Consider the following 27,220-nt stretch of genomic DNA (forward strand, 5'->3'; position numbering starts at 1 on the left):
CATTTGTGGAGCAACAGGGGAATTACGAACACATTTTGGAAAATAATGCAGTCTTGAAAACAATTTTCTATTGCACCAAGTCCTCACTTCACTGGAAGTAGTCGGATCCAAGACTTAATTTCAACACAGTGTTCAATTTATTGCTGGAAGCTATGGCAGCATAGAACTCTTCTTTGAATGGAAAATTTGACCAACTTCTATGAGGTAAATGAATTTTGTAAGTGGGAGAGGGCGGGGGAGGCAAACAACTTTTTTTTTTGAAGGGGAGAGGGTGCATACGAAGAGTCCTAAGCTACCGCAACACTGTACGTCTCTTAGGATGTGAAAGGATGCTAGACCTGAGAGCTCAAAAGCGCTCAGGAGCGCGGCTCCTGGAACAGAGGGACTTTGGGGTTAACCGCCACCGGACACCGGGGGAATCCCGGCCTTGGGTAAGAAGGGGGTCAGGGGGGAAAGACGCGCCGCAGAACGGACCGGAGCCTGGTGATCCCCAGCGAGACCCCGCCCTCCCCGGAACCCCCAGGGGTGGCCCCGGCCGCCTGGCGCGGTCCGAGGACAGGCAGGGAGGTCCCGGTCAGCCCTGGCGCCCGCGGGCCAATCTAGGATCCATCACCCTGGGGACCCGGGCGGGCGCGGTAGAAACTCCCGACCCCGGCCCGGCCCGGCCCGCCGCGTCCCGGCCTGGGCCCCGGCCACGGGTCTGCCAGTCCCCGGCGCCGCCGCTGCCGCCTGCCTCGTGCCGCCCGACCCGCGCCCTCCCGCCCCCGGCAGGGCCCCGCCGGGCTGCGCTTCCCGTAAACTCCCCGCCCCGCGCAGCCCCCTCCCCGCCTCGACCCCGCCCCCGCGGGTCCCTGGGCAGCGCGTGATTGGCCAGGCCGCGCCGTCACTCTCCGGACGCGTCGCCGCCCTCGTTTCCTACCTCCCCGAGACCGGCAGTGGTGTTAGTGCTCGCGGGGCCGCGGCGGAGGGCGTCGTGCCGCGCTGCTCGCTGCCGCTCGCCCGCAGGTCGGCGCGCTCGCCCGCCTGAGCCGCGCCGGGCGCCGCGCGTCCCCCGCCGCCCGGGAAAGAGGCAGCTGGTCTCGGCGCGGAGATGGGGAGCGGGCGAAGTTGACGGGTGCCCGCTCGCGCCGCGCCCCTCCCGCCCAGAGGTGCGCTGCCCGCCCCCGGAGGGTCCGCGCGCGCCCCTGCCCCACGCGCACGCGGACGCCCGCCCCCGGCCCCGGGCCCGAAACTTCGCCCCAAGTCCAAAGAGTGGGCTCCGAGGGCGGTGCCCGGAGTCGGACTCCGGACTCCGCGCTGGGGAGCTGTCCTGGCAGCTCGCGCGGCGTCCAGGGCGGAGACCCGCTGGAAACTTTATCATCAGCATCGTAATTACCACGTTTCACTGTTTTCTCTCCCGCAGGGGCTGCAGCCGGCCGTCTGCCGCGCGTGCCTGTTTGCCCAAGGAGCCGCCCCGGGCAGAAGACCCGGAGGGGACTTGCTTTCCCAGGGCGGACCTGCAGCCCGGCCGAGGGGCTCGGGCGGCCTGGATGCGCAGGACCCGGCCCCGCAGCCGCTGACGCCCGGCGGCGGCGAAGTTTGGCTGCTGAGCGGCGCGGCGCCGGGCCACTGCACAGCGGGCGGCCCGGCGGCCGCGGCGGGAGCGATGCCCGTGGGGGGCCTGTTGCCGCTCTTCGGCAGCCCGGCGGGCGGCGGCCTGGGCGGGGGGCTCGGCGGCGGCGGCGGCAGGAAGGGGTCGGGCCCCGCCGCCTTCCGCCTCACGGAGAAGTTCGTGCTGCTGCTGGTGTTCAGCGCCTTCATCACGCTCTGCTTCGGGGCGATCTTCTTCCTGCCCGACTCCTCCAAGCTGCTCAGCGGGGTTCTGTTCCACTCCAGCCCCGCCTTGCAGCCGGCCGCCGACCACAAGCTCGGGCCCGGGGCGCGCGTCGAGGACCCGGCCGAGGGGCGAGCCCGGCGCCGCGAGGAGGGCGCGCCCCGGGACCCGGCAGCCGCCCTGGAGGACAACTTGGCCAGGATCCGCGAAAACCACGAGCGCGCTCTCAGGGAAGCCAAGGAGACCCTGCAGAAGCTGCCCGAGGAGATCCAGAGAGACATCCTGCTGGAGAAGGAGAAGGTGGCCCAGGACCAGCTGCGTGACAAGGAGCCGTTCAGGGGACTGCCCCAGGTGAATTTCGTGCCCCCGATCGGGGTGGAGAGCAGGGAGCCTGCGGACGCCGACGCCCGCGAGAAGAGGGCAAAGATCAAAGAGGTGAGTGCGCCGCGCCAGAAACCCCATCCCTCCCGACGGCCGTGTTTTTCTGGGAGAAACTGGGGACCTTTGAAACTCTTTAAGACTACAACATTGCAGTGTAGGGAGAGATGGAGGTTTTCCCCTTCCACCAGGTGCTGTGTCCAAGGCTCTTTCGTTTCCCTTTTTTCAGTATCGTAGTAGATGTGACCAATTAAGATCTGAGGTTGAATCTCGTTGCTTTTAACTTGTATGCTTTGCTCTGGTGAGCACAAGCCATACGAGGTAGGTATGATAAATGCATGGGCAGGTGATATAAAAACCTCCTTCACTGGCCGCTACTCGTTTAATTATCCCTGAGAATAGTAACAGCGAAGGTACTAATCAGCCCCCTAATAAGGCTTGGACGTGGCTTTAAAATGAAGCTTGAATGTAAATGCAAAGCATCAATCAGGCGTTTGATAAAAAGGTTCTAATAGCAGGCCAGCACACCCCGCGTTCAGTCATGTGACCCCATTCTGCCAGGTGGCATTCAGTGTGTACTTTCAGACTGTAAAGGTGAAACCCGAGAACTTCCCGGCATAGGAGGATACATTGTTTACTTTTTTTTAAAAAAAAATGAAAATTTAAAAAGCTTGTTTGCTGCCTCTTGTATTTCTAGTGCACCGTCAGCAGTAGGGTATTCCGTGATGCAACAGGTTCGCCTCCACAGCAGCACAATGATGACAGACTTAATCTAGGACAAACATGGACTTTGATAAGTACTGGTACTTTCTCATAATTTTCTGTTAAAACTTGTAACGTGATTAGTTCATGACCAGCTTAAAGCTGAAGGGGGCCTTAAAAATCATTTCAGGCTGTCATTTTAAAGATGAAAGTTGAAGGGCCCAAAGCTCCAGAACCAGTTAGTGACTGAGTCAGGACTTGAATCGGAAAGCCAGGACTTTTTCCCAGTCACCTGTCACTAGGCTCTCTATGGACATGCCTCCTTCCAGGGCTACTCCCCTGTGTGACACTGAGCCAGGCTGTGTTTTACGCAGTCAAGAGCTGTAGGAACCATATTAAAAGCATGTCATTCCAAATCTTGATTCAGTTTTCTAAAATACATTATGAATGGAAGTGCCATTTAAAAAATAATACACAGAGTCTCTGTGGAAATAAGTTTTGTATTAGTATTTTGATCTTGGGGTAGATAATCAGGAAAGGAAGCTTCCTGATCCTGTTTTCAGAGAGTGAACAGAATTTTGAAGTGGTGAAGAGGTATTTAGATTAAGTGGTTGCAGAATGAAGGCAGCCCGATTGTCATAGGATTTGTGACTTTATAATGTAACACCAGATGAACCTGGTTAAGCTGTAATTGAGCACGTTAAAGTGGATTTGGATCTCTTTCAGTTTACTCTGGGAAGAATGCCTTCATTCCTCCCATGCAGATACTTTCCTTCCACAGTCCATCAGCCTTCCTGCTTCTTTGAGACCCCTCCTCAGGTATGGATCCCACCGAGACTTGGGGGAATGCATTCTACTTACCTAGACAACTTCTATCTAGCAGTTTCCCTTTCTCCATGAAATCCTGTCAGTGTTACCAAACATGGAAGGTGTCACAAAGCTCTACCTCTTACTAAACATCCTCCCAGAATCCTGAAAAATATCCAACCCAAACCATAGTAAATTTCCGAAATGATCTGTATCTGCTTGTATTTCTCTTAAATTTGAAGAGTGTAATTTACACATTTCATGCCTCTAAATTCATATGAGCTGCTAGTTAGGACAGAAAACAGTTGTCCAAGGAAAAGATTTTAAGTGCTAAGGATGCATGGATGTTAAAAAGCTGTTGGTACTGATCAATAGTGATTAAAAGTACATTCAGAGCAGAAGCTGTGGAACGGTAGCAGTCACTTCAGGACAGCATATTGTGTGCATATCCACCCCTTTTGGATCCATGTTATCCGTGTCTCTAAATCACAAGGCCTTAATTAACCATGTAAAGGAAATGTAGCCTCTGTGTAAATGTGGTGCTCACATCTTCACACCTAGGTGTTTTGAAACTGTCCAGTCTTGCGTAAAGTGGTGGAACTAAAAGTGTTCTTTAAAATTCCATGGTGGCCGGGAGAACCCAAAAGAGCCAGCATAATTAGCTTCAGTATTTAGTCAAAGGCTAACAGGAAGAAATGGATTATGATTTTCCATCAGATTAGTTCAGGCAGGTGTATTCCTTTGTAAACCAAATAAAAAAAAGGTAATTCATGATGCTATTCTAAAAACTATGCTGTAAATGTTTGGTTTCAGAGGGAAAAGAGTGGTTGGTTGCCTACTGTGAATAGGGCATTGGACTCTTTGCATATTTAGATTCAGTTTCAGGAGTCTGTGGACTTCTTGTCATGGAACAGTGGATCTTTGCTTTGGTTTTGTTTTTTATTTCTGTATTTCTTAGTTATCTTTATACTTACATTCTCTATCACACATGAATGCACTAACTTTTATGGTTAAAATTTATAAAGTATAGGCAAGTCTGAGGTGTTGGGGGCTTGAACTATAATTTGAGTTCAACTCAGATTTTATAAATTTGGTTCAAAAAGCAGTCAGTACTATTTTTTATATTGTGAACACACTTATGTTTCTGATACTGCAGTAAATTTTTAGCAAATTTGTGCCTTAGGGAAGATAATCTGTTAATTTCAAATAGGACATCGCCTAGCACTCTTCACAAAAAGGTGTTAAGTGTTATCTGCCACTGCTCTGATGGATTGATTTAATACCAAATTAAGATTTTTCTTTCTCTACCCCTGTGAAAACTTTGTAAAATATTTGAATTTTATTGAAGTTTATAATACATACATAGTACATATTTATTTTAATAAGTTTGATCTACTTAAAACTGTACTCAAGTTGTCCTTAGCTTTAAAAAGCAGTGTTAGAATAATGAAACATAGAACTTAAAAGAGCACACTGAAATTTTTAGAAAAATAGTCCATTTACCCTTTTCCCTACCTCATTTTTAAAATCAGGAGATAGTTTTAGCATTTTCTTTTTAGGCTATACAATGAGCTGCTTTTGTCCTTTAAGATTAGGGTCTTAATCCAATTTGGAGGATTAACATTTTGTTTTTCATTTTCTGAAATTATGGGGGGGGTCCTGAGTAGTAGAGGCTGAAGACAGTCAAATTGTCAGAGGGGATTCCTCCTTTCTCAGACTGGAATCCTTACCAGCCTCAGTAGGGGTTGGGAGTGTGTGCAGTTTGGCAGCCTGGGATCTATCACATAAAGCTTTAGGACCCCACAACTGTGGGGTCACAATTGTCTTCTCTCATTTTCTCCAAACAAAACTTTAGTTTTTTATTGTAGACCTATTTTGTTGTAATCATAAATTTAAAGAAAATTTTCATATTGATGCTAATGATTAAAATATACTTCTATTATATTTTATACTAACCTTAGGTATATAGCCTATAATTTATGTTAACCATTGACAGTTTACCCTTTTGGTAAAGATGAGATCTGGGAATAATCTACCTTGACAGGTTACAATGAAACAAAACACTTTTATTTTGAAACTTAACTCTCCAGTTTATTTGTATGAGTAGTCTAATGTGGAAAATAATATTTATAAAATAATAAAAGCCAGACCGAAGAAGCTTCAGCACCCTTGGGTTGCTTGCCTGTTCTGCCACCCTTGCTCTGTGACATGCTCCCTACTGAACATAGGCCAGGGGGGCATTGCCCCAAGAGGAGGGAGGACATAGAGTGTTTGTACAGGATTCTCTCTTTAACAAGTAGATGAATAAATTAAGATTTCAACAGTATAAATACTTGAATAGATGCTGATTATTGAATATTAATATGCAAAAGCAAGAAAGGATTGTTAATGGAGAGTTAATTGTGTTCAGCTTAATTTTCTGCAAGCTGTTGATAATTTCTCCAAGAGGAGTGTTCTGTCTTTCTCTTATCAAGCAACTAAGATTTGTATAAAAAAGCTGTACAGAGGACTTATAACCTCGTTAAAAGTATGAAAATAAGTTTTTAAAAAAATGCATTTTCAAATCAATGCATCTATATTTCTTAGGTGTGCTAATAAACTAAACCATCTTCAGAAATTTATCCTAGTATTTTGCATGTGTAAAAAGTACCTTTGTATGAGATCTGAATTTGTTGGAATTTATTGGAAAACTTAACATATATGAATTAGATTTTATAAGCTATGGTAGTATAAATTCTTTAAATTATTTCATAAGCTGTCATATCAGTGGAAATTCTTTATTAAAGAGAATTTAAAGCATGTGTCCCAAGGTCAAAGAGGAGGAATACCTACAAATCTGTGTCAGGGATAAGGTCTGTATATACAGAGTAGATCAGAATTGCACTGGAACATGCTTATACCCCCAGCCCAGTCTAGCACCTGTGGTCTCTTAATTTCTTTATAATCTACAAAATCGTAAACATGGTTTGTCGAAGATGAGTTTAGATTGGTCAAATAAGAATAGCAACTGTGAGCTCCAAAGATACTGTGAAATGATTAGCAAAACAGCTTCTCCTCTAAATAGGTTAAAAATAATAAAGGAGAAACCTATGTTTGGTAGTTTAGGAAAGAGATTCCTTCTTTGGAGAATGTAAATCCTGACTTTCCCTCTGTGTTCTTAGCCTAGTGCTTGGCTTGGTGTTCAGTAATTGAACTACCTCTAATTCCCTGTCTTCTGTCCCTTAACACAAATTGCAAATTATTTTTTTTTCTGTTACCAACAATATGCTGTAAAGATAATAACTTTAAATATCTGATTTTTAAAACTAAGCGTATGCTCAAAATATTGTAGTTGGAAGAGATCTTAGAGATAGCTCATTCATTTTACAGTAGAAGCAATCAAAACACAAAGATTGTTCAGTAAATCACATCACCATTTAGTGGCAGAGTCTAGTTGAGAACAAAAGTCCCAGTCCTCAGTGAGTGTTGCTCACCATCCCTCACAGGGCTTGCAGCCTAAAGAAAAGTCTGAATAAGTGCATAAATTGACTGTCTGTGTTCATTATTTGCAGACCCTAATGCAGAGTGCATATAAAACACATATAATTCTGCAGTATTATAAATTTGACCTCTTAAGTTAACTATAGTAATTTTTTTTTCAATTAACCATGGATCAAAATAGTTTTTAAGTTAACTATAGTAATTTTTTTTTTGAGACAGTCTCACTTTGTTGCCCAGGCTAGATACAGTAATTTTTAAAAATCTTACCAGTGGCGTGGTTTAGAAAACTTCTTTGTAAAGCCACCCAGGGAAAGGGAAAGTTTGATATGAGATCTTTTTTTCTTTTTTTTTTTTTTTTTTGAGACAGAGTCTCATTCTGTCACCCTGGGTAAAGTGCAGTGGCATCATCATAGCTCACTGCAACCTCAAACTCCTGGGCTTAAGCGATCCTCCTGCCTCAGCCTCCCAAGTAGCTGCGACCACAGGCATGGGCCACAATGCTCAATGCTTGGCTAATTTTTCTATTTTTAGTAGAGACAGAGTCTCACTCTTGCTCAGACTGGTCTCTCTTGAACTCCTTAGCTCAAGCAATCCTCATGTCTTGGGCTCCCAGAGTGCTAGGATTACAAGTGTGAGCCATTGTGCCCAGCCAGATCTTTTTCTTTTTATAAAGATCTCTGCAGGAAGCAGAGGCATTTGTAATCATTCAGTTAAACATTCTTTATAAAGAGAAGTGCGGGAGAAGAAGGAGGGGAGAAAGGGAGAGATAGAGGGTTATTATATATACAAAGGGTGAAAGGGGGGGGGGCACCCAGAAAAAAGGGATAGGATGACTTGGGGGATCTCTCTCAAACTATGAATGTATGTGCTTTTCTGACATTGCACTGGGGATAACAGAAAAATTGACAGTTAACCTAAAGGACTATTTTTTTTTTAAAAAAGTAGACATCCATTTAAGAATCACACCCATCTATGGGCCATTCTTTCTGCCCATGCAGGTTCTGGAAATTCTCTGTTTGGGTGCCCTGTCTTGCTCCATCCATTTGGAGCAATGTGGTAATGAAAGGATGAATTCTGGACTCAGATGATGTGGTTCTGAATCTTGCCTCTACCATTCACTAATTTTGTGACCTTCTGCAAATTACTTAATCTCTCAGTTTCAGTTTCTTCATTTGTAAAATGGGAATAATAATAGCACCTACTTTGTTGGATGCTGAGGCTTAAATGTAATCACCCACACAAAGTGCTTAGAATGGTATCAGGGATACAGTGAGTAAACAATAAATGCTACTTGCAATTATTACTATTACTGGTCACTACTTAAAGCCATCAAGCCAAGATAGTGTCGATCATATACTTTTTAATAAATCAGGGAAGTGGGTAATGATGTTTGAAAAGGTTATCAAAAATAGTTAAAATTAGGCTGGGTATGGTGGCTTACACCTACAATCACAGCATTTTTGAGAGGCCAAGGGGTGGAATGATCACTTGAGGCCAGGAGTTCAAGACCAGCCTGGGCAACATAGCAAGACCTCATCTCTAAAAAAAAAAAAAATTAATAAAAATTAGCTGGGTGTGAGTGGTGGATGCCTGTAGTGTCAGCTAACTCAAGAGGCTGAGGCAGGAGGATTGCTTGAGCCCAGGAGTTGGAGGCTTCAGTGAGCTATGATTGTGCCATTGTACTCCAGCCTGGGCTACAGAGTGAGACCCTGCCTCTGAAAAAAAAAAAATTAAATTTTAGGGCTTACAGGGTTACATTTCCAGTTCATTAGAAAGGTCTTTCCAGATAGCTAGGATTTTGTGTTACGGTCAACTCTCAGATTCCTGCCAAATTCCAAAGAACCTTAGATATCTTTAAAATTATATACTTACTACATATATTTCTTCAGTTTCTGTACTTCAAAATATGTGCTAGAAAAAAAACCACAAAATATGTGTTAGAGAATTAATTTGTCTCTTTCTCATAGTCAAATGTGCTTGTTCTTGAAGGTACTGTCTTCTCAGAGTAGTCATAGTCAAGTTACTTCCTTAAGCATTGAAATTGCTCCCAAAAATAGAGATACTGCGTAAAGTGAATTTTAATCTGTTTTGTCTTTGGAGAAATGTTTTTAAGAAATGAGAAAGAAGGGCCTGGCGGGGTGGCTAATGCCTGTAGTCCCAGCTACTTAGGAGGCTGAGGCAAGAGAATCGCTTGAGCCCAGGAGTTTGAGGTTGCTGTGAGCTAGGATGATGCCAAGGCACTCTAACCTGGGCAACAAAGTGAGACTCTGTCTCAAAAAAAAAAAAAAAAAAAAAGAAAGAAAGAAAGAAAAGAAAAAGAAACGAGAAAGAAAATTATTTTAGGCTTGGCAAAAATTATATAATTGTGATAAATTCTGTAATCAGAACTCAGTCTATCACTTGATAGTCAAAGCACCCATAAATCAGTTGTATTTTGTAGCTCAGAGAGTTTGGCCTTTTCAGGAGCTTCACACTGAATTGAGATTTATTAGGATTTCTGGCTCAGTACTCCATCTTACATATGAGTAGGGCCTGTAAACTGCGACTTATTGAGCTCCCCCCAGTGTACAGACGACAGAGAACTGCTTCTTAGCGCCCAGGCCCCACTCAGCCTGGGATAATCTTGACTCTAATGAGAACATGTGCTTTGGAGACTGGCCCTCCCTCCTCAGCCCTAAATGGTAGGCCAACTGCCAGAAGCCCCGCTGAGACCGTCCAAGAGGGAGCTGGAACATCTTTGTTGGTAAGGGATTGACTGAGAAAGCAATGCTGGCTAATTCCTATGCTCTGGAGAACCCGGCAGCACTGCCCCTCCTCTACTGGGTCCAGAAAAAAACTTCTGTGATCATTAGGTACTTGAAAGAAAACCAAATGAGCTGAAGGTTTAAGAGCATTTAAAAGTCACAAGCCCTCATTTCTGTCAGGAATACGCTGGCTTTACGTACATTAGGGGAGAGCATTCCCCCAGATAATCCAGAACAGAGATCATAAAATTAAAAAGCACAGGTATCCTTTGTGTTTATTTGACTTTTATAATTAGACTGGCTCCTTCATTCTTGCTTTTTCTCTCAGTCCCTTCATCTCCCTGGCTCTTACATTTATCAGAAGCCCAGCTCCTCTTTTGCTCTGCTACTTTCTGGTCACTATTGCTCTACATCCTCCACACAAGTGACCCTCACACCATATTATATTAACTTTCGTTTGCATTTTTCTTGTATTTTATGCGAGTTGCTAATTAGATGGCCCTGTCCCCAGGTCCTCTTGTGGTAGCGTTTAGTATGAGCAACTTAGTAGGAAAGAAGGCATAGAAAGGAGAGGATGGAAATCTGATGAAGAAAGAGGCTAAATTCTGAAAGGACGGTTTAATAATACAGTACACCACAGTCTGAAACAATGTTTGTTGCAACGCTGGTGGGGAAGCCTGTTTGCCTATGCTAGGAGTTTATGAGAAAGGGTGTGGCAATAACTGGTATACACAGGCCTGTTAATGACTACGTGAGACATGAACTCAGGCATCCAAAGGCCATAAGCTATTGCTGGAGTCTCCATTTCTGCCAAATCCATCCTCGCTGGATGGTTTTCTCAAGGTCTCTTGGGGAACACTTGATTCTTTTAAGGAACAAGAAGATCTCAGAGATTGGAGGCCAAGGATCCTGGCCCATGCTAGGGGTGGTGTGTCCAGCTTTCCTGACCTGATATTTGGGACATGATTGTCTAACCCTGGTTTCTGTTTCACAGGAATATATGCTGTAACTACTGTACTAAAACAGTGTGTTTCCTCACTGTATCTCTGTCAGGGCATAAGGCAATAGGCAAAAAGCAAAAGGCCAGACCTGTGGAATGATTAGGGAAGCACAGGAGTGTGTACTCAGTCTCAAAATCTCATTCCCAGCCACCTGAAATTTCACTACTGGTGTCTGCCTTTCATTGATACATATTGCTTCTTAAAGGCTGCTGTTAAAGGTATTTCACTAAAGTTGCTCAGCAGAAATTATTATACTTTGAGATTTGTCTTAGCAAGGAATAGAATAGATTCGTAGATGAAGCAAGTTATCTTTCATTGTGTTACTTTATTATAAACTAATACCTGCTTGGGAAAGAAAAATTTGAAAGCATCCTGGTTGGGGGGGCTGGGGAGGACAATCCTTCACAGCTCTGTTACTCAGTTACTACCCTCCATTGCCCCAACATGGAAGTTTTATTTTTTTCCCACAGTTCTAACCATATTATATATGTGTGTTTTTTAAATTTTCTTTTGAAGTATCATTTGATGTTAGCATAATCACATAGAAGCATCATCCTTTATTTAACCGTTTTCTTGGATCTGAACCTTTAGGTTATTTCCAGTTTTCTGTTTTTATAAAAAATGCTGAGATAAACACACTTGTCCAGTAGGTTTCCATCTCACTTTTTATGCCCATACTCTTGTAAGTAGGATTTCCTCTCAAATTCCTAGAAGAGTAAATGAACGGGCCAAAAGATAGTGGTATATTTTGAGGGATAACTTTCCAAAAACCATCTATGGTCCCTCCTATAATAAAATGAACATATTCTATTGAATCTTTATCAATTTCATAGGTGATGAAACAGTATCTTGTATTTTTAATTTGCCTTTCTTTGATTAACATTTTCTTTTGTGTTGGTTGACTATTTGCGTTTCCTCATTGTGAGTTTGTATAGAACAAGGAAGTTTTTAAAGGAGCAGGATTAGGCAGAAGGCAGAGATTGGAGGCCCAAGATGTAAGAGATACCAGGAGATGGATCTAGCAAGCTGGCTGGATGGTGGACTCCTACTACAAGCAAAGTCCTGAAGGTGGGAGATAGGATTTTATAAAGAAAAGTTGTAACAAAAACTTCTTCTTCCCTGGGTTGATCACCTAGGGTAAAAAATACTCTTTACTGAGAAGACATCTTACCAAACGCCTGGGACAGCCTACTTTCCCTCAGCCAGCTTGTTTTCATGTTTAAGTTATAGTTGGGATTTTGCATCAGTTATTTGAGGAAAGGATTGGCCTTTTTGGAGAACTGGGGAAGGTTCATTCTCCTTTTAGAATTTATCAGGATGGATTCCTAATAGTTGAAGATAAAAAATGATCCAAGTAGAATTTCAGAAGTGATTTTAATGATACCAGAAAACGGCAAGTCTTACAAGGCTGAATTCTTAAAGAAGAAAAATTAACTAAAGGATATCATTGATACGGTTTCATAGAAATAATACATCTTTATGTTAGAAGAGATAAGCTAATCTTCTGGGTGTTGGAGGCCTTTAGAGTTCTAAATAGGATAAAAATGCATTTTGTCTAAGGTATTTTATTTTTTAAAGAAAAGCATGATTTTTTTGGTGAAATTTGAGCTTTTTTTTGGTAAACTTCCTTAAATCAAGTGTTTTTAGTCATGCTTTTTAAGATAGTGAAGAGCTGCATGTTTCAAAATGTATTTATATTGTGACCTTGGTTAGTTCATTAAAGTCTGCCAAATGCCAGAACTATTTAAATTTGGCTATGACTGTGTTAACATCATGAATAACGATTGACATAAATGTGCTATATTATTTTTATAAATTGTGGTTTGGGATGATAGTAATTTTAGAATATTTAGAATGCTGTTCTCTGAGACGTGTTATTTTTATAGTCAACTAGCAGTGTTGAATATTGTATGTAGTCAACTACAGGTTTTCAGCTCATAATTAGAAATGCCTAAGAAGTCCATATTGTGATTTAAGGAATTATTAGCCAAGTCAGCAGTTTTATGAGGCATTCTTATTAAGAAGTGTAAAAGGAACTTCATGTAGTAAAAAGGGTGTTTTATAATTGGCATATATTTAATACATTGTATACATTCATTCATATTAAGCACTTTGGTTAGTCTTCATTATTTAATCCTCCTGGGGTTACTTAACATAGAATGCCTAATGAAGAACTCAGTAGCTTTTAAAAAAAAGGGGGGAAATTTGAGGAGCATAAAAATTGAAGATGATTTATTAACTACTGTTGAAAGCTGCTTTAGCAGTTAGGGGGAATAAAAATTATGATTTATTAAGTATTCTGTCAGTAATAAGATAGAGCCACAGTATAGGTTGGAAGTACTTCTATTTTCTCTAACTCCAAGAATACAGATCTTCTGTGACATCAGCTCTTCACAGTCATTAGTCTCTTCCAGAACTGTCATGTTGAGGGCAGGAGAAAGCTTCCCCTACCCATCCATGTGTCCGGCAGGTCAGCTAGCTCTGGGCCTTATCCCTAGTAGGATCCAATAAACATTTGTTGAATGAATATGCTTTTTTAAACAGGTATACCCATAGGAGTTACTCAGGTAAAGTGTGACCCCTTTTTAAGTAATTAAATATTCCAAAAGTGTGTTGTTCATTCATCTTTGGAGCCCTTTCTCCTACATGTACTCATAAACTGCAGGTCATTCTCTTCTGAGGGGGGATTTGATTTTTTTACAATGGTCAAATGTCATGTAGAGTCAGATCTAGTGAATGAAATAAACAATGTAGGAAATACCTTTTCCAGCTTTAAAGCTGTTTTTCAGAATGATGTATAAAATGAAAACTATATTCATTTTCTTATATGACTTGTAAACTGGCTGGGAAAGTGGTTCATAAGAAATCTTTTGAGCAAATAGAACATCACTGAAATAAATGTAGATAATTGTGAGATTTCTTCGTTTTGTTTTGTTTCTTTTTCTTTTTAGAGATAGGATCTTCTTTTTGTCACCAGGGCTGGAGTGCAGTGATAAGATCATACCTCACTGCAGCCTAGAACTCCTGGGCTAAAGCAGTGCTCCTGCCTCAGCCTCCAGAGTATCTGGGACTACAGGTTCATGCCACCATGCCTGGCTTATTTATTTTTTAAATTTTTTATAAGGACAGGGTCTGGCTGTGTTGCCCAGGCTGGTCTCAAACTCCTGGCCTCAACTGATCCTCCTGCTTTGGCCTCCCAAAATGCCGGGATATAGGCATGAGCTGCCATACTCAGCAATTGTGAGATTTGTTTAAAGGTCACCACTTGAATATAAAAGTTCTGATTTTTTGTTGAAAAGTCTTTATGTTTATACCCAACATTTTGTTTTTCAGATATGTGATTTTTAAATTACGTAGCGTCCTCACTCATTTTTATTTATCATTACCTAGAGTAGTGGACTATATTTAATAAGAGCTGTCATTTTTTTTGTTGTTCAATTTCATACATGATAAGCCTAATTAGAGTTGTTTTGGTTTTCATTTCCATTCTGGCAAAAGTTTTTGAGAGGCAAAGGTGTCTTAATAAGTCATGCTTACAGTACTACAATGAAATGAAAAGTCATAGGTTAGGTATTATTTTCCACTAGAGAAATCAGAAAGAGAAAAACCTCTGTCTTCTGTTTCCTAATTTCATAGTACATCTCTTGAAAAGTGCTTTCTCATATAAATAATTACATGATAGAGGCTCTATGAATTTTATGAATTTGCAAATGGTCCCTTTTCCAATTCATGCTACAGATTAATCTTCTTAAAATATCATTCTTTTATGCTGTCCAACTCAGGTTTTAGGGGTCTTCCATTTTCTGTAAAGCATCAATTCAAACCTTAACATGCATCAGAATCACCTGGAAGGCACATTAACCCTTTGCACTCGGATGTCGAGTGCGACTTGACATGGTTAGCAAAAATTATAGAGATTAAAATTACTCTTTGAATGTATCAATAATTTGAAATATAAAAAAATCCAAATAGATAAGTTTGTATGAAAAGAAACTCCAGTTTTTTACTCTACTGCCGTGCTTTGTAAAATCTGGGGTATTTAAAAAATTAAAACCCGAGTAGAATAAAGGAATCAAGAAAAAAGCAAGCGAGTGCAAAGAGTTAAAAGACAGATTTCTGTGCTCTTTCCCCTGAGTTTCTGATTCAGTAGGTCTGGGTGGGCCTCAGAGTTTGCATTTTGAACATGTTCCCCAGTGATGCTAGTACTTCAGGTCCAGTGTTAGAAAAACATTGCTCTAGAATGAAGTCACAAATTTTTAGGTTGGCATCTGTAGTCTTCTCTAAATCTGCCTCAGTTTGCTTCCTGAGTGAAATCTCCTATTACCAGGAAGGACTTTGCGCTTTCATTAAACTTGCATAGTTTCTGTCTCCAACCTAATTTAAGACTTTGCCTTGTTTACTTCATTGCTCTCAAAAAGAGCATTTTCTCACTTGCTTAAAATCCATGTCTTCGTGAAATCCTCTCTACAGTTTCAACCTTCATATGTCTCTCCCTTTTCCAGATTCACATGTCATTCATTATTTGTCTTTAGCCTGTGTGTCACTGACTTCATGGGCATATATGTTATCTTCAAACTAGATTTCAGATCCCCTAAAAGTGGAGACACCTTCTTCTGTCCCAGAGGTTCATGGCCTGGAATTTGACAGTAGAAGGTGATTCATTTGAAATGTAACCAAAATGAGCAACAAGTACATTATCATCAAAAATCTTTCCAATCTAGTTAGACTGTAAAGCAACTAGGAAACACTAGGAAACAGAGTGGAAACACTTCTGAGCCTCCTTTTCTCAGCAGTGAAATGGGGCTGATAATTCTCCTGTGCAGAGTGGTTATAAAATCTAAAATAGAAAATGTATGTGATTCTCTCAGCACAATGCCTGGCATACAGCATTATTCAATAAGTAGTATTTATTTATTTGCAATTAGGGATTGGTGGGAGTAATAAGCTTGGACTTTTTTTGTTAAGAAAAGGGTTTGGTAAGTAAATTGGATTCACAAAGTCATTTCTAGGAAAGAAAAGAATGTTTTGGCTGCAGTATTGCTGTATTGACCAATAGCTTGTATTTTCTATTGTTGCCTCCCTCCTTAGTTGTTGCCAAAATCCCTACTTCCTGTGGCAGGAAAGTAGGCATTGCTTTGCCTTGTTTCAGTTGTTACCACACACAAGCGATGCTCATCCTTATGAAAACCATAGAGAGGGTGTTGAATGGAGCAGTTTCTCATTCATTTGTCAGTGTCCGGTTACCTCTGACTTCCTGACTTGGCATCACACAAACTCTTAGATTTTGGGGGAGGGAAAAAAGCCAGGGAGAAGAATGAAATCTGGAGAAATACCTGCAGAGCATAGAAAGAAATATTTTGTGAGCTGAAAATGTTTCTTTCAGAGATAGCTAAGTGTATAAATTTAGCTCAATAATTAGGCATATGGTGCTTTCATTTTAGGATGTATCTACATCCTTTGTGATAATATCCGTTGATTATTAGAGCTGCTGCAGCTTTAACTATGTTGGCAGCAGAGATTCCTAGTGCATTTAAAACAAGAATTGAAGAGTGAAATGGAAAACCAAATTAATAATTTGTTCTTGGTTGCTTTTAATCTGCTCCTTTATTAACTTTGTAGTTTATGCCTGGAGGATTAGATTTAGAAACAGAACACCAACTAATGTTCTAAAAGTTTACTTCCTTTTATTGGAACATTAAACTCCTATAGACTTTCTGAAGAACATTTTGGTTGTTTTTGGTCTTAACATAAGAGATAACACTTAAGTTCTTATGATTCAACCTAAAATAACAGAAATCATTTAATCTGTGGCATTTTTAATTTTTAAATTATTTCATTTTAGAATTCAAAGGAGGAATTAATAAAAACTGACTAATAGAGATAAAGATACTCTTTGCTGGGCACAAGTATGTTTTGGTCTCCTTTCTTTCTACCTTTTTTTAATCCCCCCAGATCTATATTTTCCAATCTTAAATTTTTAAATATGCTTGCTCTTAGTGGTAAGGAAAAAGAGGAAAAGTTAAAATCAAAAGGTATTTCTCTTTTATTTCCCATGCCTTGTCAGATGTTTCTAAAATTGATTGAAAACAGACAATTTTAATTTTATAAATTGAGGAAGAAGTTCTATTCCAAGAAATTGCATAGTAAGATGGACTGAAATACAGAAGTGTAAAAGCAAATGCCTCGTGGGAGTAGGGGCGGGGCAGTGTTGTTCGTCTGTTTCTTTCTTAATGCTCTAATACAGTCTCATGAGAATATACCTGAAGGTCTGGGAAGTCAGTGTGTTTGCTTCTGTGGTTGTAGTTCTCCACCCACCTGTGATCTGGAGAATTACACTCTAGGTTTTCATAAGGTAAAGACACCAGAATTTAGACAGTTAGAAAGGGACTTCCTTGAGGACTAGGAAAAAGTTTTGGCAAAGTATCATGCCAGGTATTAGTCTGAGTTAATTATTTGTAGATTCCTTGTTAGGACAACTACTCTGAATGTACGTATTCTTGATAAATACAAGTTTTGACCTAATTCTCTACTTTTAACTGATGTGCTAATCAAGGTTTAGGATTTTGGAGCCAAATTTGTTACAGGGAATCAGGTTTTAGTTTTAGCTTTCATAATTTGGCTTAATTTAGCATCAGCTGTCTTTTTCTTTAATACTTCTTACCCATGCTGTTAATCATTTCTCCATCCTTTAGTGTTTTCTCTCCGAGAGAGATGGTGGTAATGGTGCAAAGACAGGTGGCAGAAGAGTAGCAGAAGTGGTATTATATATATATTACACATGCCAGATGACTAGTCACCTCAATAATCAAGAGTTGACCATGGTTGTCAGCAGGGACTGAGCGGCACTCTCTCTTCCTGGAACCTTGAATTCCAGACATTACCACTGGTGCACAATCAGATCACCTTTTTCTGACCTGCTGGGCACTTGCTCATACCTTTTAGAATTCCCAAGGGAGAAAGCTGTCTAGTTACAGGATTGGTTAGCATATTTGTGGACCTTCGGGTCTCGGTAGAATTGCTCGAAAGCTGTCTCAGGAAGTAATGCCTTTGATTGATCTGAAACCTCATGCATCACCGTGGTGGTGTTAGTGTTTTCCAGATCACTGGAGAATTTTTGCAGACAGCACTTTCAGGGCCTGATTTGGAGGTGGGAAACCAAAGTGGCAGGGAGGGAAGTTTCTTCCTCTACCTCAAGGTGAGATCACTGCTCCTGTACTTCACTCTGGAGTGCCCTGCCTTCATAAACCCCAGGGGACACAGAACACATTAGTGGCCATAAAAGAGAGTGTCTGTTGTATATAATGCACCCCAGACTCTTCCATTGTTATATAACAAGACCCCAAGTTAGATTTTCTCTTTTAAGCAAAATTTTGGCTTAATATGTAAAATAAGAATTGTATTCCTTAATTGACTGTTAAATCTCAGCTATCTGTAAAGTATATTTGCTTTATGAATAACAACAACAATAAGAATGATAATTTTGTCTTTTTCTCTAGGTTTAAAACAGGGGCAACAGTTAAGACCCCACAGCTAATAAAAAGTGAAGCTTCTTGGTTAAACTCTACAGTATGTTCCCTCTTTCTCCTCATAGAATGAGTTTGTTGTTATTCTTGTTCTGAGAGTGTCTCCTTAATTGATTTCATATTACCAATTATGTCATATATAATTAAAGTAGCCAGTAACTAGATTTTTAAGATCTCATCTTGGATTTTGTCTCCTTTATCTGCAATTTTAATTCTAGCATGGTAAGAAGTGTGCATGTACCTGCAGCATATGATTTGTTGAGTGTTTCCTTTTTGTGAGGCACTTTGGTAACCACTTTATATGCATATTCTCATTTAATTCTCAGAACAGCCGTGCATGTTCAGTATTATCTTCCTCATTTTACACATAGGAAATTGAGGCTGAGAAAGGTCAAGAAAATTGCCCAGCATTGCACAGCGCCTGTGTGCCTCACTGGAGATCTGAACTAGGGTCTGTCTGGCCCTCGCTCAGGGCCTCTTCCCCTTCACTCACTGCAGCTGGGTTCGCCTTGGTGAGGATCTTACCCTCCTTAGATAACCGGGACTCCTGTCACAGCCACTCCTGTGCCTGAGAAGGAAGTGGAGGGAGGCAGGAGTGAGGGTTGGCACGATTTCTGTCCCAGGTTGTGGCAAACAGCACACTTTAATTCTGAAAGCAAAACTCATGCTCAGTTTGTTTGGAAAAGCCTCTCTTAAGAGTAATATTGTGCTCAACATTAAGCATTGTGTTTACTAGTATGTGTTCAGGTATGTGTATATCACCTTAATGATATGTATATGCACACTATATACATGGTTATGTGTGTGTATATAATTACCTAAAATAATGCCTTAAGCATTAATGAAAGTAATTTGGAGTTCTGGAAGGTTGTTTAAATCAAAATGAAGGGAAAGACATAGTTACTTGAAAGAAACAACACCTAAATTTGCTTCCTTTTCTCTCTCTAGTTTTGGGGCAACTCTGACTCTTAAATCTTAGAATATATAATCTTACAAGTATTTAATTTTTAAGCTAGAGGTTCCATAAAGTATGACCATATTAACACAAAGGAAATTTGAATTTTAAATTCATGGGGAGGTATATCACCAAGAAAGATTCTATGAGTCAAAGGAATGTGTTGTTACTGACTTGAGTTTTGTATGGATGTGACAGTAATCACAGGGGCTCTCCTGTCTAAGAGCCCTAGACAGGTTGAAGGTGACCCCCTACTGGGGCAGATTCTGAGGTATTTGGGGTGGAAGCCATATTGCAGTGGTGCTAAGGATGTGCACGGACTACTTTTCCAGGAAGGTCACTGTGGACAGGACTGCAGAGCTGGGGTGGTAGCTGCAAGGTGACAAGGGGCAATAGGAAGACTGAGTAGACTCAGAAGGCTTGCTGGGCACTGCTGAGCATGTGGTTGGGGCTGGCAGCCATGGGCTTGTGCTGGCCCCTGTGTTCACTAGCTTGATTTTTCCTTAGCAGGATTCATCCACTCTGCCATATTTGGCGAAGGCAGACAAGTAGATTGACCTAACCTTGGGGTTTTCATAGGTGTTTGGAACAGAGGGAGGACACATGGTCCCCAAGTGCTTTTTTTTTGAGAATCTGATAAAGGGTTCATTTGTTTGTAAGAATGTAAATCCGTCCAATTTAGGTTAAAGAGGCAGGGTCTGGGGAGATATTTATTATAAGATAAAAGGGGATATCTCATGGATCTTAGGTTAAGAAGTGCAGTAAGACCTCACAGGGCTTGGAGTTACACATCTGGAAGGTACCAGGATTTGAGACCGCTATTCCTCATTTCTTTTCCTGGGCTATTTTGTCTTTTGTCTCTAGACATATCTGCTTTATTTCCTCTGAAGACGAGCTCTCTCTGAATCAGTCCCCTCGTGTACATGGCCAGTGAGTTTAAGTACTAATAGAGTTTCTATTAATAATAAGCATCTCCAAGGCTCAATTCCAAATTCTCAGAATGGAAAATCTGACCCAGCTTTAGTTCAGTGTCTAATCAGCTATGGCCAGGGGGCGGAGTATTGATTCGTAGTTCAGATGTAGTTGTGGCACAGAGCCTCCTAAGTGACAGAAAGGAGAGCGCTGCCTGGCTGCACAGAGGTCTTCCAGCATCTCTACTGCATCCAGGCATCTGTTTGCTGTATTTGTCTTATCGGAAATATCTCTGTCATAGGCCTGCTTGTCAGGGGCAAATTATTTGGTGTTCTGTTATGTATTCACTATGGAAAATTTTGCCTTGCTGAGATGACAGTTCACCAGCATTAGCATCTTTATGTTGTTCCATTAATTGTTACACAGACAGGCTTGCAAATTTTCAGTTCATGAAACAAACTTACCTGCCCTGAGACAGTCACCTTTTAACAGCCTGTCGTATCGCTTCTTCATAAGGTGATGAAGTCCGGGCACTTAACTTTCATGATGACTGATTCAAACATGCGCGCGCGCGCGCTCACACACACACACACACACACACACACACACACACACACATTTGATTCCAAATTTACAAAATAATTGGATCTTACCATTTATCTTTTAAAACCTTACCTGTCCATCAAGACCTGATTTAAATCTTAATCTGTTCCACAAATTCTTACCTGTTCTTTTCCCCTGATATCAGAAAACCATTTCTCTGTCTCTCTTTTTATGACTGGCTTTGCTTAAATCACTATATTTATTACAGTCTTACTGTCAAAGGCAGCACATGAAAAGGCAACAAGATGAAAGAGCGCATGGCTTTGTCACTTTATTAACAGTCTGGCCCTGTGTCCTGTGTACGCACACAAAGCCTTCGAGCCTCTGGCTTTCATCTGTGTAAGTGATTCTAATGCTTACCTTTCATGGTTTTTGTTAGGAGCCAGTGAGTGAATGGATGCAAATCTATTTGTTTGTTAAGATACCTATGCAGATATTGATTATTTAAGGAAATAATTTGGGGGTTTGAAAGGCAAAGTGTCTAAACCTCTTTCTCCTACTTGGTAATTCATGGTATGGCAGTGAGTACATTACTGTTCTGCCTTGTCTTGGGCATGTTGTGTGGTGTTTTCTTTCACTGCTGTAACAAATCATCACATACATAGTGGCTTAAAACAATACAAATTGATATCTCACAGTTCTGCAGGTCAGAGTCAGAGTGGGCTTATTGGGTTTCTCTGCATTCAGGCTCTTAAGGCCAAAAACGAGATGTCAGCTGGCCCCAGCTCTTAACTGGAGGCTCTGGGGGTTGGGGGAGAATCTGCTCACTAACTCATTCAGGTTGTTAGCAAAATCGAGTTCCTCGCACCTGTAGGACTGTGGTCCCATTTCTTTGCTGGCTATCAGCCAAGAGACTCTCAGCTCCTTAAGGCCACCTACATTCCTGTCACCATTGCCCCCTCCATTTTATTTTCATTCCTTCAGTCATCCAGACAAATAAAAATTGTGTATATTTATGGCGAACATCATGGTGTTTTGAAATATGTATCCATTGTGGAATGGCTAACTCCAGCTAATTAACATATCCATCACCTCACATGCTTATCGTGTGTGTGTGTGTGTGTGTGTGTGTGTGTGTGTGTGTGGTAAGGACACTTAAAATTTACTCTTAGCAATTTTCAAGGATACAATACATTATTATTAAGTATAGTCCCCATGTCACCATGTTGTACGACCCTCTTAAAAATCTGAAACACTTCATAAATTTGTGTGTCATCCTTGTGCAGGGGCCGGCTAATCTTCACTGTGTCTTTCTAGTTTTCATATAAGTGCTGCTGAGTGGAGCATGCCCCTCCCTTTTCAAACCAGCAACATCCCATCAAGTCCTGTTCAACTCGGTCTCGCTTTCTCTCCTGCTGCATTTCTCCTGTACCGAGCGGAAGAATGTTCTCTGCATTTAAGGGCTCACTTGATTAGATTGGGCCCACCTGGATAATCTAGGATGATCTGTTTTAATCATCTTAATTAACCTTAAGTAATTTTCATTATATCTACCAAGTCTATATTTCCATGTAAGATAACATATTCATTGATCCAGGGGTTAGGGCATGGACATTTGGGGAGGGAGCATTTGTTCTACTTGCCACTTTTGGGTCTTATGTATGTATACGGTATGTGAAGCCAAGCACAGTCACTTGCATACATAGAGCTACTCAACAGCCATTGTATGAATTATGTGGCCTGTTGCTGTGATTTGTGTTCAACAAGCAGAAACGGTTACCCAAGAGATTTTTTTTTTGTGCCTTAAGTTATTGGTAGGAGTAACCCAGATCAAAAGAAGCTAGGTTTATAGTAGCACAGTATATTCCTTTGTATATTCCTTCCTTTGGGAAGGAAAGCAAAGAAGAAAACATACCACACAACATGCCCAACATGTAAGGAATATTGATAAATAGGAAGAATATTTTATTATTTTTAGCACTTTTGTTGAAGTCCTGTGATAAAGTATCTTATTTTAATTCCATTATTGTTCTTATTTTTAAAATGAGTATTCTAAGTTCAGCAGGGGCAAAGTGCCCAATGTTATAAGACTGTTAAAAATCTTGAATGAAAAATACTTCTGATTTGTGTTTATTCTCCCTACATGTTAGCAGGTATAGTGTAGAAGTTAGGAGCACAGACTGTGGAGGCAGACTCCCGGGATGTGATTTCCCTCCTGCAACATGTGTCCAGTGACCTTTGGCAAGTGACTCAACCTCTTTGTACCTCAGTATTCTCATCTGTAAATGTTCTGTGGACCTCACTTTGTAGAGTTATTATTTAAGGATTAAATCAAATATATTAATACATGTAAAGTGCTTAGAATAGTGACTAGTACATAGTGCTATGTAAGTGACCGTTGCTTCTCAACTAGGCCATTTTGCCCCCCAGGGTATGTTTGACAATGTCTGGAGATTATGGTTGTCCCATCTGGAGGGGTGGGACATGGGCAACTAGTGTATAGAGGCCAGGGATGCTGCTAAGCATCCTACCATGCACAACAAAGAATTATCCAACCTAAATGTCAACAGTGCCAAGGTTAAGAAACCTATTCTAAACCAGTGGCCTTTAATGATTTTAGTAACAACTTCATTTGCAAATAAAATATTCATATATCATTAGTGACTTTTAACACTGAGGATATTCATAACCGAAACTAGAGGGCTCTGAGTTCTACAATAAAATTAAAAGGAGAAAAAACTTTTTCCAGTGATTAAAAAAAAAAACAAAAAACTTTTTATCTACTTGTCTGTTTTTATATGTAGCACAGATAAAACAGGAAAAGAGTGTATTTAACCTATAGAATACATAATTAAGGGTAAGAAATAGTCTTCCTGTGAACATTGAGTGGAATTTCTAATTTTCTTAATTTCTAATATTCCAGTGAGCTTTCTTCTGGAGATTATAAGGAAAGAAATTACAGTTGACCTTTGAAAAATGCAGGGGCTGTGGCACCAACCAACCTCCTCCCCCCAGTCAAAAATCTGCATATAATTTTTGACTTCCCAAAAACTTAATTACTAATAACCTACTGTTGCCTGGAAGCCTTGCTGATAACATACACAGTCAATTAACACGTATTTTCTATATTATAAGTATTACATACGTATTTTTACAATAAAGTAAGCTAGAGAAAAGAAAATGTTATTAAGAAAATCATAAGGAATGATTTTCTGGAATACAGAGCCAGGCAAAGTGGCTTGTGCCTATAATTCTGACACTTTGGGAGGCCAAGGTAGGAGGATTACTTGAGGCCAGGAGTTAAGACTTGCTTGGATGGCGAGAGCCCATCTCTAAAAAAAAAAAAAAGTTAAAAATATTAGCTGGGCGTGGTGGCACGTTACCTGTAATCCCAACTACTGAGGAAGCTGAGGTGGGAGAATCACCTGAGCCCAGGAGTTCAAGCCTGCAGTGAGCTATGATTGTGCCACTGCACTGCAGCCTGGGCAATAGAGCAAGACCCTGCTGATTAAAAAAAAAAAAGGGAAAAAAATGTATTACTGTTCACTAAGTGGAAGTGGATCATCATAAAAATCTTCATCCTCATCATCTTCATATTGAATAGGCTGAGGAGAAGGAGGAAGACCAGAGATCAGTCTTTTTCAGGGGTGGCAAAGGCAGAAGAAAATCCATATATATAAGTGGACCTGCACAATTCAAACTCGTGTTGTTCAAGGGTCAACTGCACTTAAATTTTAGCTATTTGAGTTGTCTATTCAAGACTTAGATATAAGAATATATCATGTAAAATTATCCCAAACTCCATTTATTCATTCTTGTGCTCACAGAGTTTGTCCTTTGATCGTTGGTTAGTCAGTAACATCTGGATTGCCATGGGGTGCAGAGAGCTGATGAGACTGACATCCAAGGAGAGTAAAGAATCTGGCACATTCCCATACTTTCCACTCTATTACCTACTTGGAGAAACTGAGAACCACAAGACACAAACAAAACAATCCACAGCTCTATATTATTAAGCAGAGCACTGACCTGTTGGGCATCATTTAGGTGCTCAAAACTACTTGCTATTAATAATTGAGTACATGATTACACAATACAGTTGCTAAGTATTGGTGAAGTGTATGAGATCGTGATCAGATTAGAAATGCGTTTGTCTCATGGTATTTAACAAATTCTTGGCTTACGTAAATATTGGCAAAAGGAAAGTGTTAATTGCAGTGAGGATGATATCCACTCAGTCCTTTTTGGATCATTATGTTACAACGTTGAATCTATAGGCATAACGGGATATACCCTGGCACTACATTTAAAAGGAAGAAACCAAACATTTTTGATTCAGATCATGTCTGCCATATTTTTAAATCAGGGCTAGAAACTGGAAAGAGCAGTTTACAACAGAACTGTGTTTTATAATATGATCTTTTGTTAAACTTTACAAGTTTGTTTTTGTCACACTTTCTAAAGTGGTGGAACAGTGATAACTACTTCACAGATTTTGTGATCCAGAGGAATCAACTTTAAATGTAATTGGCATCTTTCAAGGGTTTGGGCAAGGTGGACCTGGTTTCCTGTGATGTCAGGCTATGAGAGTGGAGAACCCCTTCTGGCAGCCACCACCTGGCTATGGACTCAGATGCGTGCTTGAGCGTGGACCCACTTCAAAGATCAAACTACACAACAGTTGAAAACTAGTTGAGGCTTTCCTTCAATTTTGAAATGACTTGTTACCCAAATCTTTGTTTGCCACTTCATAATTCAGAGCCTTGTGTTGAAGACATTTTGGAAAAACTCTTAACAGCTTAACAGTTTTATATGTGAAAATATGGGAAAATGCTTAAGTTTCTCCATCAAGAATTAGTTGATCTGGGGAAGGGAGACTTAGATTACAGTGAATCATCATTTACATATGTTATACTATAGAAAGAACTTCTTTAAGCAGAATTGGCTCAGTGGCAAAAATCACAGGACTGTTTCTTGCCTTGTTTAAGTGTACATAATGACATTTTATTGTGAGAGTCTGGGCCAGTAATGAGGGGGGCCCAAAGGCTAGAGATCATACTACAAAGACAGTTCCTTTACAGGAGATGGTTACCATTAGTCCTGATAATAGAATTGAGATGTGAGTCTGGATTCCAACGAATAGCAGCAAGGAATATCATAGTAGTCATGGGTCTGAGCTGAGCAGGACTCAGTACCCAAGAAGGTCAAGTCAGGGGGGGAAAAACTAGAAGTAGAACCAGAATGACAGCATTGTTAATGTTGTAGCATTGATAAGATCATCACATGGACATCACCTGTGCACTGGTAAGCCCCTTGGGGAGGAAAATTTGATGTAGAATATAGCTGTAGCTATAGGTGCTAAGAAGATGTTTGTGGAAGGAATGAATGGTTCAGGCTGGCGCAAAGGAAAAAGTGGGACTGGGATTTGATCTGGAGAATCCAGTGCTAGAACAGATTCATCCATGCTGCTGCCCAGCTGAATCTCTTGGAGAATTTGCTTTCTGCCTGGCTGACAGAGGTATGGTCTGCTTCCTTCTGCGAGCTCTGTAGGAGCTGGCTAGTGCTATGGAGGGCTAAGGCCCCTGGAACATCCTTACCATTGTCCAGTGTAAACACTTTCGGACCGTGTGTTTGATCCATTAGATTTTAGGACTTCAGTTGTTATTAAAATTCAAAGGTGAGGCCAGGCACGGTGGCTCACGCCTGTAATGCTAGCACTCTGGGAGGCCGAGGCAGGCGGATTGCTCAGGGTCAGGAGTTCGAAACCAGCCTGAGCAAGAGCGAGACCCCATCTCTACTATAAATAGAAAGAAATTAATTGGCCGGCTAATATATATATATATATATATATATATATATATATATATATATATATATATATATATATATAATTAGCCAGGCATGGTGGCACATGCCTGTAGTCCCAGCTACTCGGAAGGCTGAGGCAGGAGGATTGCTTGAGCCCAGGAGTTTGAGGTTGCTGTGAGCTAGGCTGACACCACGGCACTCTAGCCTGAGCAACAAAGTGAGACTCTGTCTCAAAAAAAAAAATTCAAAGGTGAGTAGTTAGTTGCTGGGAAGGTGACTTCTTGAGATAGGTCCATGGAAATAGGCAGGAGGAACAGATCCCTTATAAATCCTGACAGAGTACCCTGGTAGAAAGTAAAATATTCTCCTGGTTTGGAGGAGCATTTTAAACAAGGGTCATTTAAATCAAGTTAGAAGAGTCCTAAGCCAAGGACAGTATTTTATATTCAGTGCTGGGAAGATATTTTCTGTCAATGGTAGAAGGTCATACTTCGCTATTTGGAGCAACAGTCTTGTCTCCAGAAATGAAGGATATGGAATTCTAATATTGTTCA

The 27,220-nt window shown here is 41.0% G+C and overlaps 1 protein-coding gene and 1 non-coding gene across 2 annotated transcripts in view; one reads left to right on the forward strand and one right to left on the reverse strand.

The window, feature by feature from the left end:
* The first annotated feature begins 935 nt into the window (after positions 1-935).
* The window catches only part of MAN1A1 (mannosidase alpha class 1A member 1), a 169,417-nt gene continuing 143,132 nt past the window's right edge, over positions 936-27,220 (forward strand). Inside the window, exons 1-2 of the mRNA XM_012739118.2 lie at positions 936-1,148; positions 1,403-2,248. Of these exons, the coding sequence (XP_012594572.1) occupies positions 1,646-2,248 (603 nt within the window). The 5' untranslated portion in view covers positions 936-1,148; positions 1,403-1,645. The remainder of the gene's footprint in view (positions 1,149-1,402; positions 2,249-27,220) is intronic.
* On the reverse strand, positions 22,100-22,205 carry LOC142871222 (U6 spliceosomal RNA). Its single transcript, XR_012919484.1, has one exon. It is a non-coding gene; the product is annotated as a U6 spliceosomal RNA (small nuclear RNA).

The sequence above is a fragment of the Microcebus murinus genome, chromosome 5 (assembly GCF_040939455.1).
Source record: "Microcebus murinus isolate Inina chromosome 5, M.murinus_Inina_mat1.0, whole genome shotgun sequence".
In the NCBI taxonomy this organism is placed as follows: domain Eukaryota; kingdom Metazoa; phylum Chordata; class Mammalia; order Primates; family Cheirogaleidae; genus Microcebus; species Microcebus murinus.